Source organism: Musca autumnalis, unplaced genomic scaffold, assembly GCF_047663935.1.
Source record: "Musca autumnalis isolate F117 unplaced genomic scaffold, ASM4766393v1 scaffold_2, whole genome shotgun sequence".
In the NCBI taxonomy this organism is placed as follows: domain Eukaryota; kingdom Metazoa; phylum Arthropoda; class Insecta; order Diptera; family Muscidae; genus Musca; species Musca autumnalis.
In genome coordinates, this window is record NW_027411755.1 from 118,656,708 (window position 1) to 118,681,197 (window position 24,490).

At 36.9% G+C, this 24,490-nt stretch overlaps 1 protein-coding gene across 1 annotated transcript; it reads left to right on the top strand.

The window, feature by feature from the left end:
* The first annotated feature begins 679 nt into the window (after positions 1-679).
* On the top strand, positions 680-24,260 carry LOC141394534 (uncharacterized). Its single transcript, XM_073969087.1, has 3 exons — positions 680-1,340; positions 12,708-13,583; positions 23,950-24,260. Exons 1-3 carry the CDS (start codon positions 1,250-1,252, stop codon positions 24,159-24,161), a joined length of 1,179 nt encoding a protein of 392 aa, XP_073825188.1. The 5' UTR covers positions 680-1,249; the 3' UTR covers positions 24,162-24,260.
* Positions 24,261-24,490: the final 230 nt, after the last annotated feature.

The window sequence follows — 24,490 nt, forward strand, 5'->3', positions numbered from 1 at the left end:
ACATTAACACGTGTAGTAGACACGAATACTTTAGTAATGAAAGTATATTGTCCTGTATGTTATTTGGTATGTGAAACTATCACCCAATTGCTGTTGCCTTTAAAACAACAAAAATGATATCTGTCGTATCATATCGAATTTCACATCATTAAAAATTTAAAGCGTTCTAATGTGGATTCATTTTCCGTTAGAAGTCGATGATTGGTCAACAATTTGTTGCATGTTTACCCAGCACACTTTTTGGGCCATTGAAAATTAAAGTTGGTGAATGGTACAAAGGACATACCAACAATTTTGATTGACTATCCCTACAAAATAATTCTCAAATGAAATCAATACAGGATACATGTGATGGGATGGACTGAAGCGAAAGATTTATTTAAGTCTCGATGTGAAGTTTTGGACTGAAGGAAGCCGTGAAGCTCAGTTTGTTTGTTCTTGTCAAGAGTATGTACACTTCTCTGTGAAATCTCCTTGACTTGAGAAAACCCAATCCGTAACGTTATCTGGGTCATCTCCATTGGATAATGTCATCGTGTACAACAATTCATGTGAACATTGAATTTATTTTAGCCTTATAATTGCTTTGGTTGGAAAACAAGCAGCGTTGCTGCTTCAAATATACATACATAGCTTTGTATATACACAGGTATGTGTATAATAAAACTATGTACAACGTGTACATTTATTTATTTTTTTTGCTCCACTAAGAACAACAAACACATGTTGTTGGAACGAATAACTGTTGTTTCTGTTTCTATAGAAAGGGACATTTTTTCAAAGTATTGATTTATGAATTGTGCCCACATTGGGTCAGTGGAATGCTCGAAGGTGTTACTGGCGACATGAAAGTTGTTTCTCTTTTTGTTGTCCGCACCGAGTTGCATCGCAACATTGAAATGTTTCATCAGTTGAGTCAGAAGGCTTCAAGTGCACGGACAAATATTTGCCTGAATTGTTTTGTGGAACTGAATTTGCCCTCAAGTTAAGTCAATATTAAAGTCTTGTTTGGAGACTGAACCTTGTGATAATAATTCTAGTTTCGCCAAAGAGTTGTTGAAGATAAGCAGGGGATACCACCTCTTCATTATCAGTGATTTTTGTATCAGAGTTAAATATTATATCAATAAACAATTAATCAATTTAATATTTTGAGTCCAACCAAATCTGCACCGATCTGCAGTTAACATTCTGCATTGTGTTGTGAAAGTTAAAAGACAGTGTTTAGGAATTTACAATTTACATCAATATGCAAAAGCTGCTGTGTTTAATTAAAAGTTTGGTTTGGTGTTTGATGATTGTAATCGTGAAAGCAGATAATGAGGAGTTTCAAACAAATGGTAATTACTTTATTTTCTATATGAAGTCCAGGTCTAAACTTAAGATTATTTTTATATCCTCCACCAGAACATGCATGGTGCCATATTAAGATAGTTTTTCCGTTTGTAATGACTAGAACTTCTTGATCAGGGTATAATTCTGAGACGATATAGACAGGTCCGTCTGTTGGTCTGTTGTAATCTATCTATCATCCAACCAAATCGAGATAGGACTCAAAAGAACAAGATCGTCCCAAGTATTGGTATAGTCCCATATAACAACTTTTTGGTTGAATTTTCTGACCGAATTAGCTGTAATTTGACATTCCCAGCAGTAAACCAGTAAGGAAAGGATCAAAGTCGGTCGGGGCCGACTATAAAATACCCTACACCCCTGTGAATATGTAAAATATATATAAATCTGAACTGATTTCGATATAATATTGTACACTAATTACGCCAAAATTCCATCACACATTCCAAATTTCATCAAAATTGGGCAGATATAGGGTGTTTGGCGCAGCAAATACGTGAACTCGGGAGCTATATACAAATCTAAACCGATTTCGATATAATTTGGCACATTTATGTTTAGACCGAATTCAGTCACACATTCCAAATTTCATCGAAATCAGATGTAAAACAAGTGAGCCAAGGCCATAGTCGGGTCGGGGCCGACTATGTAATACCCTACACCATTACCCCTGTGCATAAGCTTTTGACTGGTAAAATTCAAAATATTGAAATTGCGATAACTTAGCGCCTTTGCTCTGAATGTCTTCATTAATACAGGTCAATTTTGTTGAAACGCATTTAAGTGCATCGTCAGTACCACTCAAATAAAAAAATGCAAAAGTGGGATGTACGCTTCTTTCTCTGTGAGACCTCCATCAACCCCCAAAATTTCGTGAGGATCCGATCAAAATTCCGACCTGTAGTGTGATTTGCACAAAAAATGGAAAAAGGGATGCATTAACGACAATTGCGATATCTCTGTTTTTTGACCACCTATGACTTCACATCGTTGTAAAGGTGACATTTTTTACTTTCCTTGCCAGGATTTGCTTTCGATATACCTCTTACCGAAGAGAGATATTCGCTTTGAAATAAAACGTTGGCCTTTTCTCCAAATAAGTTTTTTCACATTCCGACCCCTGAATAATATCCGACCATTATCAAAATCAATAGGTTTTTTTCCTCTGTTGGACCCCCATTAATACCCAACATTTCGTGACAATCCAATCAAAATTGCGACGTGTAGCGTGGTTACAAAAAAATTAAAAAAATGGGATGTATTACCGACTATTACGATATCTCCGTTATTTGGCCACCTACGCCAACCTGCTTTACATCATTGTAAAGATGGGATTTTCTACTTTCATAATCAGACTTTGCTTTAGGAAGGTCCCCAACCAAAGCTGTGATATTCGTCATTATTATAAAAATCGCAAAAATGAAAAGTTGGGTTCTATTACCGACTATTGCGATATCTTCGTTGTTTGACCACCTACGACAACCTACATCATTGCAAAGGTGATATATTCTACTTTCGTTAGCAGGTTTTGCTTTTGATATACCCCACATTGAGATATTCGCTTTGAAATAAAATGTTGACTTTTTCTCCAAATAAGTTTTTGTCCATTCCGACCCTTGAATTCTATCCGACCATTGCCAAAATCAAAAAGCTTCTTCCCCTCCGGGACCTTCATTAACGCCTAAAATTTGGTGACGATCGGATTAAAATTGCGACCTGTAGCGTGATTATAAGGTTTAGATGGACAGACGGACGGACACACATAGCCAGATCGACTCAGCTCGTCAAGACATTCATTTTGACATATACGTATATGTATGGGTCTACGACCATTATTTCGATGCGTTACAAACTTTTGGGCCAAAACCAACTTATAATACCCTCCCCACATAGTGGTGTAGGGTATAAAAACTTCCCAATTTTCATGCGAATCGGACAATAAATGCGACCTGTAATTTGTTTACAAAAATACATGTACAGACGGATGGACAGACAGACGGGCATGTTTAAATCGACTCAGAAAGTTATTTTTCGCACATATATCCCTAAAAAGGAACTATGGGTCTATCTCGTTTCTTTTTGCGTGTTACAAACTAATGCACAAAGACATAATAACTTTTACCACCCTACAACACGTAGGGTATAAATATGAAGTGTGTTGAAATTGAAAACAATTCCACCTCAACTGTTCTAAAAATATAATTTATTTTTAGCGTATTTTCAACTTCTAGTGGCCACACAATAACTTGTAATTCAGTGCGACATGCCCTTGTTAAAATAATGGGTTAGTAGGGGGTTTTGTAAGTAGTTACGACTACCAAAAAGTACTATAAAAACCCATTATTTAGTAAGGTTTTTTTTGCTCGGTAATTATTGAAAGGAGTGATTGACAATGGTCCACTCTACATAGTAATATATCCCTAAAACTTAAGATTAAAGGACTGACGTAGTCCATTCATAGGGGCACCTCCCAGCAAGAAAAATCCTTTGTAAAAAAAGATTTGCAAATGTGCAATTTAAGGAGATGTCTAGGATTGTTTCGAAATTTTTACAGCACACATAAGTATATTAAGACAGTATAATATTTTCGGGAGTAAGTCCATACATACATCATGAAATAATTATCGTAAAGCTGTATAAAACCTGCGGCCACCAACTAAAATTGCTAGTAATTCTTGAAGGGTGTCCTCGATTTGGTCCAAACTTTGTACATCGTAATAGTTCTTCTACACTTACGTCAAATTAGAACTGTATTGGTCCACTCCTTCCGGTTCACCTCCTCAGGAGTTCATACATTTTAGCTTAAGTATATATAATCAACCTATAGGTTGAGACCTGTTTGCGGATAAATTTAAATTTATTTCGGATAGTTATTATTACAGTATATTTTTTTCTTGGATGTTTAATTTTGTCAAATTTAACAAGTAAAAAAGCGTTAAGTTCGGCCGGGCCGAACTTTTCATACCCTCCACCATAAAATATTCTGAACTAAAATGGAATAATTAGTTTTCATTCCTGTCCCCAACTTTACGTGGGTACGTTAAAATGTCAGATAATGTACATTAGGGTTACGACTTTTTGACATTTTTCCTCAAAAATGATTTCCTGTAGCAGGGATGAATGAACTTTTGCCTATTAATCACTATGCTATCGTTTATTCCATTGAAATATAAAAAAAGTTCACGCACAAATCGATTTAAAAAAATATTTTTTTGAAAAAATATATGAAATGAAAAAAAAATGTTTTTTCCAAAAAATTATTTTTTGTTGCACGAATGAATAAATATAAGCCTACTAATAACTATAATAACGTTTATTTCATTCAAATATTAAAAAAGTCGCGAAAAAAGTCACTTTGAAAAAATTTTAAATTTTTTGTTTTTTGTTAAAAAATTATATTTTTGAATAAAAGCGTTTACTACATTTTTACGATTCTCAGAATTGAAGAAAAATAGTTAGAAATAAATTTTATGTCATTTTAATTATTTCATGTGGCTCTAAAGTTTATTTTCAATTATATATCTGTTTTTAGTGACTTCAAAAAATTGTCCATAATTTTGATAAATTCAAATTTTAAAATCATTTTGTGCGTGAGGTTTTTTCACCTAATCACCTTATAATTAAGATTTTATGTAATCTTATGGCAAAACTCATCACGCTACGATACAGGGATATGAGGTTGTAAAAAAGTCATAACCCTAGTGGCCACTCGTAATTCAGTGCGACATGCCCTTGTTAAAATAATGGGTTAGTAGGGGGTTCTGTAATTATTTAGTAAGGAGTTTTTTACTGGGTAATTATCGAAAGGATTGATTGACAATGGTCCACTCTGCATAGTAATATATCCCTCAAACTTAAGATTGATGGACCGTAGTAGTCCATTCATAGGGGCACCTCCCAGCAAGAAAAATCCTTTCTAAAAGAACATTGTTGTTGTTGATTGTTTCGAAATTTTTACAGCACATATAAGTATATTATGACAGTATAATATTTTCGGGAGTAAGTCCATACATAAAAACCTGCGGCCACCAACTATAATTCTAGAAGGGAGTCCTCGATTTGGTCCAAACTTTGCACACCGTAATAGTTCATCTAAACATACGTCAAATTAGAAGACGGACTATATTGATACACTCCTTCCGATTCACCTCCACAAAAGTTCATACATTTTAGCTTAAGTATAGTTGGTTGAGACCTGTTTGCGGATAAATTTTAAATTTATTTCCCATAGTTATTATTACAGTATAATTTTTTCTTGGATGTTTAATTTTGTCAAATTTAAGAACGAATTTAAACAAATCGTACAATAATTTACGAATAATAATTCCATTTGTGTAATTCGTGTAGTTTACTTTGGATCTATTGTATCAATCAATTGTATTCCACACTATATTTTAAAGGTATATAGTAAACATTTAATGTAATAATACCTACTTGTTTTCATCCATGCTTAACCATTTTGTTTACTGAGACTATTAACTCAATAATCTGAACTATTTCTACGCTCAGAATATTAAATAAGCAAAACTGTTGCGCTTTTGTCAACTTGTATTCATTTAGACTAAGGGCTCAAGGGAGTCTTTAGTTATTATCCACTTAAATACATTAAAAATATTTATATCGAAACCATATGTCATTGGATGTGGCCCTTTGGAAACTTGAACGATATTAAATGGCTATAATTTCCTCAGATGATTGCAGTGGCCAATATTTTTGGATGAAAATAGAAAACATGTGTCCTGGTCCGAACATTTTCGGACCAAAAAGAAGCTTCGTATCTTTAAAATACATAGTTTCATCCTTTCAAAGATTTAAATTGTTTGTTGTGCTCCTAATAATGTGGGGATTGACAGGGGGATGATCCCACTATTTTGTTGTAACCTAGTAATATCACTTGTAACGATGTGACGGGAGCAAAATAATGCGATCATTTTTGGGGAGATAATGCTACGCGCGATGCGGCTGAACTAACTTTAAATGAAAGGTGCTAACACGTGGGGAATTTTTGCGAATTCCAAAATTACATTGCTCATATATGAGAAAAAAAAAAATTGCCGGAGGGATTCTTAAATAAATCGACGTCAAAGGTACACTCTAAACTTTTTCTGTTGAATTTCACAATGATAATGATAGAAAACAAGATGCGACACAAATATGCGTATTTTTCAACAGCTTTGTTATTGTAATATTTTATGCAAAATGTGTTAAAAATTTACACATTTTTGGTTGCAATTTTAGACACAATTTATTGTAATTTTACGCACTTTTTATATATAAATAGTATGGATTCTGTTGGCAGAGGGGGATATACTTACTTACTTAGATGACTATTCCAAACCAAACGTTTTGTTCCATAAGCCGAACTATGATTAGATTTCCAAAAGTAAGGAAATGCCGAAGTATAGTTGCTGAACGCATACATCCAGCTGATAAATAGCTGTACTCCAGGTTATATGTTCAACATTAGCCGGCGTTTGAAAGGTCATAACCATCTGGTCTTGGAGGACTTTAATGTTCATCACGAGTTCAGGGATTCGGTCCTCGGAAACGACCAAAAGGTTATAGTGCCGGCTGAGCAGATTGATAGCTCTACGTGTTGCACGGTCAATAAGGACGGCTATACAAGAATTAGCGGAGTGTGTCACAGTTGTCCAGATATAACCATCGTGTCACCTGGTGACAAATGACGTCACCTGGCAACCCGTCGTTTCACTTGGATCAGACCATCTCCCCATCAGCATTCGATTTCATCACCTCAGAACGCCGCAGCTAATTGGCCTTGTTTCAGAGAGTTCACAAATAACCGCTTCAGAGATCTGCCTAGCCCTACTGATGTTCGGGTAGCAGAAAGGACGTTCCGATACATCATCACTACTGTAGCCGATCGCCATATACCTGTTGGACGAATACCCGAAGTGAGCCAAACTTCCCAGCAGAAGCGAAGGTATTAGCAAATGAGCGTGATGAGCTTCGTCGTGCCAACCACAAAATCAGCTTGCTGACACTGGAAGTTAATAGGTTGGTCATTGAGCATAAACGGAACAAGTGGTTACAATTTACAATGGATGATGATGAGAATGACATTAGGAATGCTAAATTATCCAAAGCGTTGGGGTCTGAACGAATCATTCCCGAAGTCTGGAAAATGGGAATGGTGGTCCCGCTAGTGAAGCGAGGCAAAATGAATCGCAATGGTGAAATATTCAGAACGATTTCGCTTTTGTCACCCGTAGCTAAGACCCTTGAGGCTTTAGTCCACCCCCGAAATAGCTATCCAGTTGTCGACCATCAGCATGGGTTCCGCAAGCAGCACAACACGACAACAGCGCTGCACGCTATCTCTATATACATATATGTATAAGTCGAGGGTCAAGCAGAGTAAGCCGTGTGAAAGAGCTGTGATGGTAGTGATGGTGGCGCTTCTTTACTTACCGAAAGCTTTTGATACTGTCAAGCACTCCACGCTGTTTGAGGCCATTGAGCAGATTATCCTCCGGCTTGAAACATTGGATAATCAATTATGTGTGTGGACCCCAGTCGCACGTTGAATTTAGAAACAATAAATATAGGGTGATATCTCCGGAATTTTTAATCACTACTTCTTCTGTATTTCGCCCCCTCCAGACGGATGATTGTACGATCCTGGCGTCACGTACCTTCCCAGATGTCATTTGTTAAAGCCTTAACTTCTATTTGACTGATTCTACAACCTTTTTCCACGCCAGTAATATGCAAATATCCCCCACTAAATCTACGACCACTCTGTTCACCGCATGGACAACAGAGGTGAGAACAGAGTTGAATGTCATGGTCGATGGTAGCAGAATTCCGAGCACAAACTACCCCAAAATTCTAGGGGTCACATTCGACAGCATAATCAAGCGGTTAGATCATGCCACAGCTATCTGCGACAACCTCATATGTAGGAGCAAGATCCTCAAGTCCCTAACCTGCAGCACCATGGTCGGTCTGTGGTACGCTATGTGCCGCCAGTATGGTCCGCGAATATTAATGCAACGCGTTAAAAAATATTTAAACCTGTCAGAATGCCGCCCTGACCATCTATATGAGGAGGCAAAGATTCTCCCACTACAGCAACACTTTTGGTGCAGTACTTGCTCCGGTGTTACCGTGAGAGCCATCCCAATCACAATATGGTGGATAGGCCCCGCTCATTCAGGTAGATCAAGGAGAATCTTCATGATTTGGAAGATGAGGTCCATCGTTATGAGAGAGAACCTCTAGATCAACAAGCATACCAAGACGAGGAAACTGAACATCTTTTTTATCGTTGTCCCAGTCTTATGGGCAAAAGGCACAGACAGTTTGGGGTTTACATGATTAAATTTGCCTCCTTCTTTTTTCCATAAAAGCCTTGATTAAATACTCCAAGAACCTCAAATGTCTATGGATAGGTCCTATCATATGAGTATAATTGTTCCACAAACATACCAGTAGTGGGATTCTCTAGGGCATTTTTTGGTTACAGACAAAAATCGGTCAAATTAAAACGCAAAATTGGAAATGAAAAATTCAAATAAATGTTGACATCACTGTTGCTATCGGTAGAACTTTGCGACTATTTTTTATTGGTTGGTAACTTACCGAATAATGTCGTTAATTACGGAAATTATACGCATTTTAATTTTAATGATTTTTGTCGATAACCAAAAAATGCGTTAGAGAATACCACTACAGAAGGGACAAGGAGGACTTCTTTCATATCAATGAGTGCAACCCGATTCATATTAGCTCAATGCTACTGTTTATTGCCGAGTCCGGACGGCGTGTCTTAAGACACCGCTTGCAGAAAAGTTGTACATGGCTGAAATACTCAGGAAATGTCGACATCATTACACTGATGGGTATTTTGCCATCGTTGAAAATTTGATGTTGACTGGCCTGGGAATCGACGGGAGTAACTTAGAGCAAATGTTCAATCTCTTCTCTCTCTCTCTCTCTCTCTCTCTTCTAAATAGTTCGGTTAACCCTTTCGGTGCTTCTTTTTTGTTTTTGATTTTAAAAATCTATTTTTGATTTTTTTATATACTTAAGCCCTCTTTATGAATAATAAAAACTAATTTTTTAACATTTTACCTGCAAAAGTGGTTTTTGGACACTATGCCATATGGCATAGAATGCATCTAAAGGAAACAAAAATAATATATAAAAGATTTTAATTCATTTTTAATGTTATTGTTTTTATTGGATTAAAATTATTTGTTTTTTAACTTAAACATAAGCAAACGCAAAAACTATAAAAATAAGAGTTCATTGTAACTAAAACGTTAAAAAATAGGAATTCATTGTCAATTTCCGGTTCAAGGGTATTCTGCATATTTATAGTTCATTGTCAATATCCGGTTCAAGAGTATTCTGCGTCTGTATAGTTCTCTGAAAAAAATGAAATAATATAAGACAAATTCAAATATAAAAATTAATCGATAACTTACCTCACTTTTCATGGTATAACCTAAAGCAATTTCTGGTCCCATTTGGAATGCAGAGATGAACCTTGCATTTAGCACACAAGTATCTGGAATATCCTTTGCATCCTGGTACTTTACATATTCGTTTTGCAGGTGTATATTCAGGCCAATGCTGAATACCATCGAAACGAGTCGAGCCTGAAGGCGCCTTTTCATAAAAAAGTCCTGCCTTCGAAGTTGATGGAGTGTTAGAAAGGTCTAAGTCCTCCGATTGTTTGGGCCTGCCTCGTTTTCGTGAGACACTTTGAACTGTCGCCAATTCCAGCAATCCATCAGCTACATCATTCCGGAATGCTAATAAATCCATTTGATCTTTTTTTCCTATGTTATTACTTTCGCAATCATTGCGATATTCTAACCAAGAGTTGCATACTGCTAAATCCAGAAAATGGTCGAAGACTTAAGTGTCCACTTTCTTGTTCGAATAGAAATTCGATACAAAGATAGCAAAAAATCCATCTTGTCGACTCCTCCCATATATTTATTATATACAGCTATAACGTTAGGCTGTGATACAACGATCTTCTTCTTTTGCACAGAACAAAATCTGGTGACCTCTTTTGTGTCTTTATCGCCATAAATGGTCGAAGCCAATTGAACACAGCCTCCATCTAGCCATTTCAAAACTATAATGTTTTGGTTCCTTTCAATGCAATAGTCATAGGTACCTCTTCCCAACTTTTTTAAATCCTTTTCTGGTTTTAGAGGAGCTTTTCCAGTCCTGTTTCCTCGTATGGTGCCTGTTGCCCATATTCCCTTTTCTCGCAAATATATTTATAAGTTTATAGTGGTGAAATAGTTATCAAAAAATATCTTGTGGTTTTTATTTTCCGGAATATTTTTACATAGATGAATAACAATATCCGAACAAAAACCTAAATTGGATTCTCCAACAATTGTGTTTTTTCCCTGGTAAATTTCCAGATCATAAACAATTCCGTTTGAGCTACATAGGCAAAATATTTTTATTCCCCATTTAATAGGCTTCTTAAGCATATACTGCTTCAATCCAGTTTTAGATTTGCATGGAATCATCATTTCATCACAACAACAGTTTTCATCTTTTGGAATATCATAAGATCTTTTCAAGAATGTATTTATAAGTGGACGAACTTTAGAAAGTTTGTCGGTTGAGTTTTCCTCTACGCAAAACTTTAGGCAAGTACGTATTTTATGAAACCGCTTTTTTGTCATGTATTTACGAAAGGCTGGTATTTCAGTACCACCAGCCCAGTACATATCTAATCGAGGATATCCGAATGTTCCAATAATGATTTCTAATCCCATTAATGTCAAAATCTCTTCTTTTTGAACATTAGCAGCAGTTCCACTCTTCATAATTGAGGCTTGATTTGTTGCCTGAACAATACTGTCAATAAAATCATATGAAAAGTACTTCAGAAAATATGAAACAGGAGTTTTTACATCTTGTTTTGGATAACTTTCTGAAAATTCTGAGTTTGGAGTATCCCATTCTTTCTTTGTCCATTTATATGAAAGAATTTTTTGGAATGCTATATTCGAGGCATCTTCCAAATCCATCAAATCTTCTCCTACATCTAAATTTTTCTCAAATTGATCGGTATTCTCATCCGGATTAGTTAACTCCTCGATCAAAAAGGCATTGTTATTTGTATCGTTTAAGGTTTGCAATAATGACTCCAAAACATTTTCTTCTTCTTCCTCATCGTCAAAATCAGATATATCTGAGTTATCAAAACTAATTAAAATATTTTCAATTTCTTCGGTATTTAGTTTATTAGGCATTGTCAATACGTCTAGTCGATATGAACTTATACACCAAAATAAAAATTTCCGTTAGGAAATATCTATGCCATATGGCATAGTCTGAAATAAAAAAAATCTGGAAGCTCTACTGAACTATATTTCGGGCTAATTTTTTTTTTTAAATTACTAAGGGAATGTTCAGCTACTAAATTGACCCCAAAAAGTTAACAAATAAACAATTTTCTTTAACAAAATATATAAAAGTATAACATGGCCTTTTCATGCAAATTGTTAATCTCGCGAGGGACGTTCGCTCTCTGAAGCATAACACCTTGTAGGGTCCAGCAATCAATATCTTTTTTCCATTTATTTTTAGAAAAGGCTTTAAAGAAAAATACAAAATTGTTTAAAAAAAATTACCTATATGTATTTTGCCTTAAAACGGGCTTCAAAAAGAGACTATGCCATATGGCATAGAATCACCGAAAGGGTTAACTTTCTCTGGTTTATACTCGTCCTCTAACTCTGTATCTTCTTCCCACATCCTCACCTTGTCTTGTCTATTTGCAAAATGAGCACAGTGTGAAGTAGCGGGTCTCCGAATTAGCTTTCTACGACTAATGAAAGTTGTGCAGGTCTAAATCTTCTTTTATCTGCAAAAGACCTCAAGAAGTCTTATGTTGCCTATGGAAGACCTCAAGGTGGCTTCTCGTATCTTCCGTTGTCTATAGAAGACCTCAAGACATCTTCTGTTACCTCTGGAAGACCTCAAGAGGCCTTCTATTGTATATATAAGACCTCAAAATATCTTCTATTATTTAAAGAAGACCTGAAGGAGTTTTCTGCTGTCTACAGCTTACCTATGATGTCTATGCCTATAGAAGACCTCAAGAAACCTTATATTGTCTATAGCAGACCTCAAGAAATCTTCTGTTATCTAAAGAAGACCTCAGAATATGACCATTAATGTATCAGTGTAACTTATCAGTGTTTCAACCAATCGGCACCAAACACCTACCGCATTATTGTTGTGCCACTAAAGTTGTAATATAAAATGTTCTGCAGATCTTCTTCGTGATAGAAGTTAATGATATATTCCTGCTAAAAACTATTTTTTTTACTTTTTTTCTTTTTTAGAGGTAACTCCGCATCCACCTGCTGAAAACTCGATGTTGTCAACAACACCTCTACCAATTGTTTTACAAATGACTACGCAACAGCCATTGTATTCTTCGCCATCAAGTTATGCCACTTCTGAAAATAAACTGCCAACAGAAGGAAGTAGCGGAATCAATTGGGAATCTAATACGGAATCCCACAATGATACTGAAAAACATACTGGAAAGGAAACGAACAAGAATACACCGCATAGAACACCAAACGATGTTGAGGTTTTTGATCAAAAACCTGGACCGATGAAACAAAATCAAGAGGAAGAGGGTGAGACAGAAGCTGATGGTGAAGAGGCTGCGCCAGAAGAAGAGGCGGAAGCTGAACCAGCAAATGAAGAAGAGCCAGCTGAGGAAGCCGAAGCTGAACTTGCACCAGAACCAGATCCCGAGCCGGAAGCTGAGCCTGAACCCGAGCCGGAAGCTGAGCCTGAACCCGAACCAGAAGTTGAACCCGCACCCGAACCCGAACCTGAGCCGGAAGCTAACCCTGTATCCGAACCAGAAGCTGATCCAGCACCCGAAGAAGCCCCTGAACCAGAACCTGAAGAGAAACCTGAAGCAGAGCCTGTGCCAGAAGAAACTCCAGCATCTGATGCAGAAGCAAAACCTGAAACAGATCCCGAAGAAGGAATGCAAAATGACGCACCAGCTGTTGACAATGAAGAAACCGAAGCAACCCAATCTACCCTTGTGGCCACAGATATATTGAATAAAATTAATCACACAAAGACTTGCTATAGTTGTAATAGCCTGGAAGATGTTAACTGTACTAGTAAACCAACCACTCAGATGAACTGTAAAACTGCGGATAAAAACAATGGATGTTATACAATTTTTAAAGGTATGTATAGATGTATTATTTATAATACCGACTCAAAAATGGTTATTAAAATCCATATAACCATATCCGTTCGTCAGTCCGTATGTCTGTTGAAATCGAGATACAAGACAGAGATAGATAAGAGATTTAAGATAGAGCTTTATATTTTGGTGTAGAAGTTTCAATTACTCCTGGGATGTTTGATATTGAAAATGTACTATATCGGTCCATGTTTTGAAATAGTCCCCATAGAACGGACTTCTTCGGTATTATTATGAAGATTGTGGCCTCAATATCGCACTAAAATTGCCGTAATTTGGTATTTAGCCTTCGTTTTGGGTATACAACTTTTCACCAGAAATTTGTCGGTTAAGGTCCACGTCTTCATATAACCCTCGTAGAACGGTCCCTCCCGATTTTCTGTGTTTTGAAGATTTCAGCGTCATTACCAAAACGAAATGTGTCACATTTGTTATTTATTTTTCTATGGGGATATAAAATATCCCAGAGGAAAATTATCAGTATAGGTCCAAGTTTTCATATAGCCCTCATAGAAGGGTACCTCCCGATTTTCGGTATTTTAATGGTTATGGTCTCAATATCCAACCGAAATGGCTGAAATTTGGCATTTAGTCTTAATTGTTAAAAACTTTATATTTGAAATTTGGCGGTATAGGTCCACGTCTACAAATTACCCCTATAGAAGGGTACCTTCCGATTTCCGGTATTTTAAAGATTTCAGCGTCATTATCAAAGCGAAATGGATGAAATTTGGTATTTAGTCTTTAATGAGGGTATAAAATATCCCAGAGCTGAATTATCAGTATAGGTCCACGTTTTCATATAGCCCCCATAGAACGGTCCCTCCCAATTTTCGTTATCTTGAAGGTTGTAACCTCAAAATCAAACGGAATGGAGAAATTTGATTAAGTCTTCTTTGGGGGAAAAAACTTTTCACCTGAAATTAGCCGGTATATGTCCACGACTTCAAATAGCCCGCATAGAAGGGTACCTCACGATTTTCGGTATATTGAAGGTTTCAGCGTCATAATCAACCTGAACGGATGACATTGGGTATTTAGTATTGGATGGGTGTATAAAGCATTCCAGAAGAGAATTATCGGTATAGGTCTACGTTTTCATATAGCCCGCATAGAAGCGTACATCCCGATTTTCGGTATTTTGAAGATTGTGGCCTTAATATCTTAACGACATGGCTGAAATTTTTTTCGTTGGGTGGTAAAAATCTTTCTACTCGAAATTTGTCGGTAAATGTCCACGTCTTTTTATAGCCCCCATAAAACGGCCTCTTCCTATTTTCGGTATTTTGAAGATTTCATCATCATTATCAAACCGAAATGTATGAAATGTGGTATTTGGTCTTCGATGGGGGTATAAAACATTCCTGAAGAGAATTATTAGTATAGGTCCATGGTTAGATATAGCCCCCATAGAAGGGTACCTCCCGATTTTTATACCCTCCACCATAGTATGGAGGGTATATTAAGTTTGTTTTTCCGTTTGTAACGCATTGAAATACTCATTTGCGACCCTATAAAGTATATATATTCTTGATCAGGGTAAAATTCTGAGTCGATCTGTGCACGTCCGTCCGTCCGTCCGTCCGTCCGTCTGTGGTAATCACTCTAGCATCCACAAAAATGGAGATAGGACGCTGAAATTTTGGGAAAATGCGTCTTTTGTTTGCAGGCAGGTCAAGTTCGATGATGGGCTATATCGGTCCACGTTTTGGTATAGCCCCCATATAACGGTACCCCCCGATTTACGGTATTTTGACGTTTTTAGCTACATTTTTAGACCGATTTAGCTATAATTTGACATTTAGGGTTCTTAAGTGGCAATAAACTTATATAACAAAACTTGTGGACCTAGGTCCACGTTGAGGTATAGCCCCCATATAACGGTACCCCCCGATTTACGGTATTTTGCCGTTTTTAGCTACATTTTCAGACCGATTTAGCTATAATTTGACATTTAGGGTTCATAAGTGTCAATAAACTTATATAACAAAAGTTGTGGACATAGGTCCACGTTTTGGTATAACCCCCATATAACGGTACCCCCGATTTACGGTATTTTGACGCTTTTAGCTACATTTTCAGACCGATGTAGCTATAATTTGACATTTAGGGCTCTTAAGCGTCACTAAACTTATATAACAAAACTTGTGGGCATAGGTCCACGTTTTGGTATAGCCCTCATATAACGGTACCCACCGATTTACGGTATTTTGACGTTTTTAGCTACATTTTCAGACCGATTTTTCTATAATGTGACATTTAGGGTTATTAAGTGTCAATAAACTTATATAACAAAACTAGTGGACATAGATCAATGTTTTGGAATAGCCCCCATATAACGTTACCGCCCGATTTCAGGTATTTTGACGATTTAAGTCGCATTTCTATACCGAATTAGCTATAATTGGATATTTAGGGTTCTTAGTGACCAAAAAACTTATATTCGATAACATTATGAACATAGGTACATGTTTTGGTATAGCCCCATATAACGGTACCACCTGATTTTCGGTATTTTGAGAGTTTTACCTACAAATTTAACCGAATTAGCTGTAATTTGAACATTTGACATTTGAAGTTCTTAGTGGTCACCACACCTCTCCACCAAAATTGTCTGACATTTTGGGAAAAATGCGTCTTTTGTTTACAGGCAGGTCAAGTTCGATGATAGGCTATATCGGTCCACGTTTTGGTATAGCCCCCATATAACGGTACCCCCGATTTACGGTATTTTGTCCTTTTTTATCTACGTTTTCAGACCGATGTAGCTATAATTTGACATTTAGGGTTCTTAAATGTCAATAAACTTATATATAGCCCCCATATAACGTTAGCGCCCGATTTCAGGTATTTTGACATTTAAATTCACATTTCTAGACCGAATTAGCTATAACTTGATATTTAGGGTTCTTAGTGACCAAAAAACTTATATTCTAAATAATTATGAACGTAGGTCCATGTTTTGGTATAGCCCCATATAACGGTACCTCGGTACAACGGATTTCGGTATCCCCATATAACGGATTTTCGGTATTTTGAGAATGTAATTTGAACATTTGACATTTGAAATTCTTAGTGGTCACCACACCTCTGCACCAAAAATTGTCAAGAAACGTCGATGTATTGATAAAGCTCCCATATAAAAGTACCTCCCGATTTCCAGCAATTTGATGATTTTAACTACAATATTAAACCGACATTTGAAGTTCTTAGTGGTCACAACACCTCTCCATAAAAAATTGTCAACATAGGTCCATGTTCGGATATAGCTCTCATATAACGGTACCTCCCAATTTTCAGTAATTGGCAATTTTAGCTACAATTTTTAACCGAACTAACTGTAATTTGACATTTGAAGGTTGTAGTGTTCACCACACATCTGCATCAACAATTTTCAACATAGCCCCAATATAACGATACTTCCCGATTTTCGGAACTTTGAGGATTTTACTTAAAATGTTTAACCGAACGTAGGTCCATCTTTTGGTATAGCCCCAAAACAAACCTCCCGATTTTCCGTACCTTAGCTTTATTTTTTGGGCGAACTTTCTGTAATTTGAAATTTAAAAGCCAACAAAAATTGTTCATTTAAGTTCATATTTTCGTATAGCCCACATACCTCCGAACTAGCTGTTAATGGCATTTGAAGTTCCCACGTTATGTACCGATTTTCGGTATTTTGAGGATTCTAGCTACAATTTGTAACCGAATTAGGAGTTATTTGACATTAAAGACTCCCATCGAAAACTGTCGACATAGGTCCATGTTTTATTATAACCCCTATATAACGGTACCTCCCAATTTCTAGTCCACCAAAATTTGTCAACAGTTAGATATAGGCACCATAAAAAAGGGCCTACCGAATGAAACATTTTATGTACATTATCTGACATTTTAACGTACCTACTTAAAGTTGGGGACAGGAATGAAAACTAATTATTCCATTTTAGTTCAGAATATTCTATGGTGGAGGGTACGAAAAGTTCGGCCAGGCCGAACTTAACGCTTTTTTACTTGTTTGTATTTTGAAGGTTGTGGCCTCAATATTCATTCAAAATGGCTTGTATTTGACTCTGGGTCTATCTCCAGTTCCAGGAAAGTGGATGCTTAGATGGGATGTAACCACAGATCCACTAGAGTTAGATGAATAGGTTTGGCGGGGCAGTTGAAAAGGTGCAGTGTATGGTGCGCGCCCATGCCGCATACTGGGCAGATGTCTTACACGGCGCGAATAATAATTTAGCCGACTGCAATATCCCGAGTGTAATTAAGCCAAAACTACTCTGGTTTGTCGTGGCAGATGACGTTCCTCAGCTGTGATAGATGAGGGATGTACCCCAAGGACTTGATTCACATTATATTTGCTTATGGCCTTAGCAATTGCGTCCGTGTGAATGCTATTTAAATCTGCTTGATGTGCCTGTTGATCAAGAGGTCCTGTTCTGAATCGTTGGACCTCTTCCTCTAGAGAGTGGATATTCTTCTTGATGTGTCTGGGTGTGTCGGGCCTACCCGCCAGATGGTGATTGGGCAACACCCGAACAAGTACTGAAACGAACGCATTTCATTGTGTTGCTATACTGGAAGAATCTTTGCCTCCTCATGTAGATGGTCCACTGAAGACACGAGGAGGCAACCTGTTGCTGTTCTCAGGGCAGCATTCTGACAAGTTTAAATCTTTCCCCATAGCGTATCACATAATCCCGGGGCCTAACTGGAGCCGCATAACTCACCACAGACCGACCTATCGCGTTATATGTAGCCAACAAGGTTTCCTTATCTGCACCCCAAGTGCTGGCGGTTAGGGACTTTAGAACCTTGTTCTTACTTTTCAGTTTTTCGCAGATAGCTGCGGCATGGTCGGAATTCTGCTACCGTCGACAACGACATTCAACTCTATTCCAAACTGCGCAGCCCATGTAATGAACAGAGTGACCGTAGATTTAGTGGCGGATATCTGCATATTTCTCGCATGGAAAAGGTCTTTAAATTGGAGTTAAGTCTCTCACAGATGTCATCAGGGTAGGTACCTGACGCCAGGATCGTACGTATGCGGTTACATTACAATCTCGATACCGTCTGTAAGGGGCGGTTGAGTCCTCGACAAATATGTGCGGAGATCGCGTGCAGCGCTCTTGTCGTGCTGTGCTGCTTACGGGATCCATGCTTGATGATCGGCAACTAGATAGCTATTTCTGACGCTGGGGTCAAGGGCCTTTGCTACAGGCGACAAATGCGAAATCGGCCTTACGATTCACTTTTGCCGGCATCCTTCCCTGTATTCAATAGCGGGACCACCCTGCCCATTTTCCAGATTTCGAGAAAAATGAAGGTGGCTAGCGACAGGTTGAAAACTTTAGTGAGATACTCCACTCCCGGCTCATCCAGCTGTTTCAGCATTACAATGGAGATTCCATCAGAGCCCAACGCTTTGGATGATTTGGCGTTCCTGATGGCATTTGCAACATCATCCGTTGTAAATTGTGGTGGTTCATCCTCGGCAGGAAGAGATCTGATGCGACGTAGTAATCTTCTCTTCGCCCTGTTACTCCCGAGGTGCTCAACAAACCGTCGATGGAAATAACTTGCGCAACTCTTTGAGTCAGTCAACGTAACGTCGCCAAACATGACTGAGTTCATATCTTCCCTCCTTCCAGGGTTCGAGAGTGGCTTAACCGTTGCCCATAATTCACTTATTCACTTGGCTCCAATGTTGCACATCTTCAGACGATTTTACTACTTGTTAACTTCCAGTGTCAGTTTGATCTTACTTCGAGTATTCGATCAGCAGGTATATGGCGAACGGCTGCGGCAGTGATAATGTCTCGGAACGTTCTTTCCGCTATCCGAACATCAGAAGGATTGAGCAGTTCTCTGAAGCGGGGATTGGTAAACTCACTGGAACTCGGTTATGTCTGGCGAACTGTGACACTATCCTCTAATACTGGTTGGGGCGTCGTCATTGACCGAGCAAAACGTAGAGCTGTCAATCTGTTCAGTCAGCGCTGTACCCCTCTGGTCGATTCCGAGGACCAAGACCAGACGGTTATGACCTTCCAAAAGCTGGCTAATGTTAGGCTCGTAACCTGAGATACAGCTATTTATCGGCGGGACGTATACGTTCAGCTACTCATCACGGCAGTTCCACACCTGACTGCTACCCCCATACATTCCACATATGGGTCATTAGAGATAGGTTCAAGGAGATATAATATTTTTTTTTTTTTGACATAGGAAACTCGATTCGGAAACTTGAAGTATTGTTTCATGTTTTGGAAAGAACAACAATGTTATAGATTAAGTTTAACGTCAAAGCAGGAGGCTTGCGGTTAACGCAAAACAATTTTGTTTAAATGTACTGCATAAAATCTTTATACAGTAGCATGCGTTTATTTCTAAAAAAGCAAAGTCATTAGTACAGATTACAATAACAAATATCATTGCTGATACAGCAGTTTTTCACCTTCTCCTTTGACTGCAAAAAGACAAATACCAAGAATAATGGCTTTTCAATTACACTATGCAACACTGAAAATGCAAACAACTTCTAGTATGCATTTTTTGAAAGTACATATTTAGACTACAAAAACGCTAGTAGGGTTTTGTCCTGTCAGATCCAGTTCGGATTTTATGGTCTCATCTAAACCGGGCTAAATCTACACTTTTTTGCATTTATCAGGCCTTTATTTCAGAAACGAATAGGAATTTGGCCTTGCTGTCTTTAGCAATATTGTAGCCATAAACTAGTAGAACTTATCTTTAAAAAAACCACATAAGAAAAACTCCATCTAGGGCATCAAAATCTATAAAATATACATAGCGATTATGAATCTTCACGTAGGGAGCTACTCACAAGTGAGTTGCAGTTCACTTTCACCTGCTCGAGCTATTACGATTGGGCAGGGAGGAGCACAAAATGTGAACAAGGGTTGACAAGTCGGAAAATGGAAAATAATGGCGCGACTTGTGAACCCTTGAAATAATAATTTGTGTTACCATACCGTCATTTTTTGCACAAATAACTTTGGGATTATTAAATTCTTATTTTTTGCATAAAAAGTAAATAAATTTTCAAATTAATAAACATTTCTAGCAAGAAAAATGTCGGTTATTAAAAATCCACTGTAAAAGAACATGAATATTGGTAAAAGAAAATACAACATTGAAACAACACGGCAACATCTGTAACAGCTGTTCTTTTGTTTTGACAGATATGTGAAAATTGTTTATTTACACTGAAGAATTCGTGAAATTTATTGGAAAATCGTAAAAAAGTGAACAAATGTCGTTTAAAAACGTCATTAAATGGCTACAATAAGTAAATGTTTAATGTTGCATTTTGGGTGATAACAGAAATGGCAAGTTCTGAGGAATACCAAGGAAATGGAGTGGAAGCTGTACCAGCGATGTTAGGACATCACAGGAGATCAATGATTAGTTCAAATGAGGTTCAGCATTTAGCCAATTCCAAGAATTGTAAATACAATTCGTGAAACATCCGATATTTTCTCCAGTATAAGAACCAATTCTATGAATGCTAAGTATAATTCCTAATGCTTTCTTCAACACTTAAACCAATTTAATGAATTTAATATGCTGTTTATATTAGAGCTTTTTGCAGGGTTAACCTTCTTTATAAGGATTTGTTTGAAATATAGGCAATGGAATTGACATTTAAAACCCAGTCGGTTTGTTAAATCCGGTTATATATAAACGGGGTATTAAATACAATTTCAATAAATTTCAATTGTAATTCCAATTTTTTTTTGTTCATGGCATATAACAACCGGTACTTAAAATACTATTCCAGGAAATTGCTTGGTGTAGATACCATTCCACTGGGTTATCGACGATGACGTGATTAAGATCTCAAAATGGTTTGGATATTTTTGGGGCAACGGTCTGGACTTATATTCCATCAAAATATTTGATTCTATTCAAGCTTGAGGGCAAGTGATTGGACATGTCATCTTTTCAGCACCAGCACCCATTTTTTCCAAGACTGCGACCCCAAAAGTTCCAAATCGTGTACATTACTCTCTCTAGGAACAACAATCGCAGACATGGGTTGCTCCAGATTGGGTCCTTGTATATTTGTGAACCGCTTTATACAGTATGCACCTTTTTGATCTGTCCATACCTGAAAACGGGGAACGCTTTAGTTACAGTACTTGCTTGGGCGTTACCGTGAGAGCCATCCCAATCACCATCTAGTAGGTTGGCCCGACACACTAGGTCCATCAAGAATGATCTTCACTTTCTAGAGAGGAAAGCCCAACGATACAGGAGAGAACCCCTTGCTCAACAAGCATTTCAAGTAGGTTTGTATAGCTTTCACATAGTCGCAGTTTCTAATGTAAACAAATATAGTGTGAATAAAGTCCACCACAAACCAGAGTAGTTTTTGCTCAACTATACTCGGGATATTGCAGTCGTCTAAATTCTTATAGGGCAAATGTTGATAGCACCATGCATAGCACTCTTCGTCTTTTAAAGGTGCGATGCCAAACCTAGTCATTTAACTTCAGTGGATAGTTACATCCCATTCTTGGAACTGAAGTTAGACCCAATTTTGTACCAAATTCTGAAAGAATTCAGAGATTCAGACCGAATTCGTAAAGAACTCTGAAAAAATGTTAGCGGTAAATGTCCTAATATTTGTTTTTGTCGAAAACATATTGCGATTAAAAATATAAAGAAACTCTTATCACAATAAGGTAGAATCTATTCCATTTCCAATATTTCAACCATCTTTGATGGTCATCCTCAGGGATTGGCTTTCAAAAACAAGAACATTTGTTTTATGCAACTATAAACAATATGGTAGAAATTTATAATAACAATGATATTTCTTTCTTTTTATAAGAATAAAAACAAAAAAATTTTAATTCTTAAGTTGACCTCAAGCCAAAATTAAAACCAAAGAAAAAAGCGTCCAAAGGTCAACAATAACCTCAAAACATAAAAAATTTCTAATTATTTTTTGTTGCTTTCAACCTAAAATACAATTAATTATCATTACAGATACAAAATATTCGTATTTTTTAAAATAAATGACCACACTTAAATTTTTTTGTTCAACTCACTTTGATTTCGGTAGTGAGAAATTTCAGCACAAATTTGCCTCTTTTTCTCACTTTTTTTACATTTGTAATAGCTAATTTTTTCACGAACGTGAGCTTTGCTTACCCTCTTGTTGTTTATAATAAGGGAAGAGTGAGAACATAACAGCACTCACGGCGATATGATGTTTATAATAGGGGAGGAGGCGTGAAAGAGAAAACTCACGGTGAGATGCCGTTCATAATTGGGCTGATAGAAAATTTTACATAATTGCTGAAATTCTGGTCAGTATCGGCTAAACTATTGGGAATTGAACCAAGTAACCTTTTGTGAAAGTCTTCCAAATAAAGTTCTCAACAATTCTTTAGAACATTTTGAAACTCTAAAATGCTTACTTCATGTTGTTTCAGCGGTATTTTGCATCATATCTTTTACAACACGTATTTCAAACACCGTTCACACCAACAGTTTATTCTCGCATTTCGGATTTCACTACATTATTGACATTTTTATTAAATCGTCGTTGAAAAATTTACTGAAAACAACGGGATAGAGGCATTTTACAACAATGACATGTTCTGAAGAGTTGTGTATTACATTCCAGGGAATATTTTTCCAAAAGAAAATATTCAGAAAAAGTTATGGTTTTGGAGATACGGTACGAAATGTATAAAAATTGTGGCATTTTTGCATATATTTTGAAATTTGAGGCAATAAATTTAGTTTTTCGAGTTCATTATTTCTCCAAATATTTTATTCTTATCCTTATCTAAAAATTTGCTTCAGAGGTCAGAAGAAGATTCGCATTGGTTTCAGAGATAAAGCCCCGAATTTCTTTAAAAACTCAATATTTAACCATGTCTAGGTTGGGCCATAAAATCCGAGCTGGATCTGACACAACAAAACCCAACTAGGGTTTCTTGTCGTTTGGGTCTGTACTTTCAAAAAATCCTCAGTTCGAATTGTTTGCACAAGATCACCTTAATAATGTTGCACAATGTTATCAAATGCCCTAATCAGAAATTGTCAAAGAGAGAGAATGGAGGAAACTGCGATAACTATAACGATAACTGCGATAACTAACATCAACAGAAACATGATAAATCACAATGACGATCGATATCAATAGAATCGATCGCAAACACAATAAAAGGGTATAACAAGTTCGGCCGGTCCGAACTTAACGCCGTTCTTACCTGTTTTTATAGACATAATAAAAAAACGATTTAACCATACTTAAAACTCGTCGGAAAACAATTTTATAATTTCTTTATTCTTTTCAGGTGACTCCAATATGACTATGCGAGGTTGTGTCGATGAATTAGCCGAAGAAGGCCTTCGTGATTGCTTGACCAAAGATAAGCATTGCTTTTTATGTTATTCCAATGGCTGCAACAACAAACCATCACCAAATGCAGGATTCAGATCCCAACTGGATATATCCATCTTAATACTTCTCAATGGTATAGCGTTCAGTGTTATGAAATACTTATAAAGTGTGACTATGAAATGAATGTGATTTGCGTTTATTTTTAATCCTTTTAATACTTTAATCAATAAAATTAAATTTGAGAGAAAAATCATTCCTAACTAAGAATAACATGTTTTCTCGTATATTTGGAGGAAGGCTGATAATATTTAAGATGCAGCACCGTTGTCGGAGTACCAATCATCCTTCAATCGAATACCCAAGATAAAGTGAACAAATTAATTGAAAGTTGCGATAAAAATATTTATGTCTCTTATTAATTTCTGCAAGAATTTTAGAAAAAAATTAAAAACTTGTGCGATTTTAGATGGTAGGGCCTGAAACTAAATCATCAA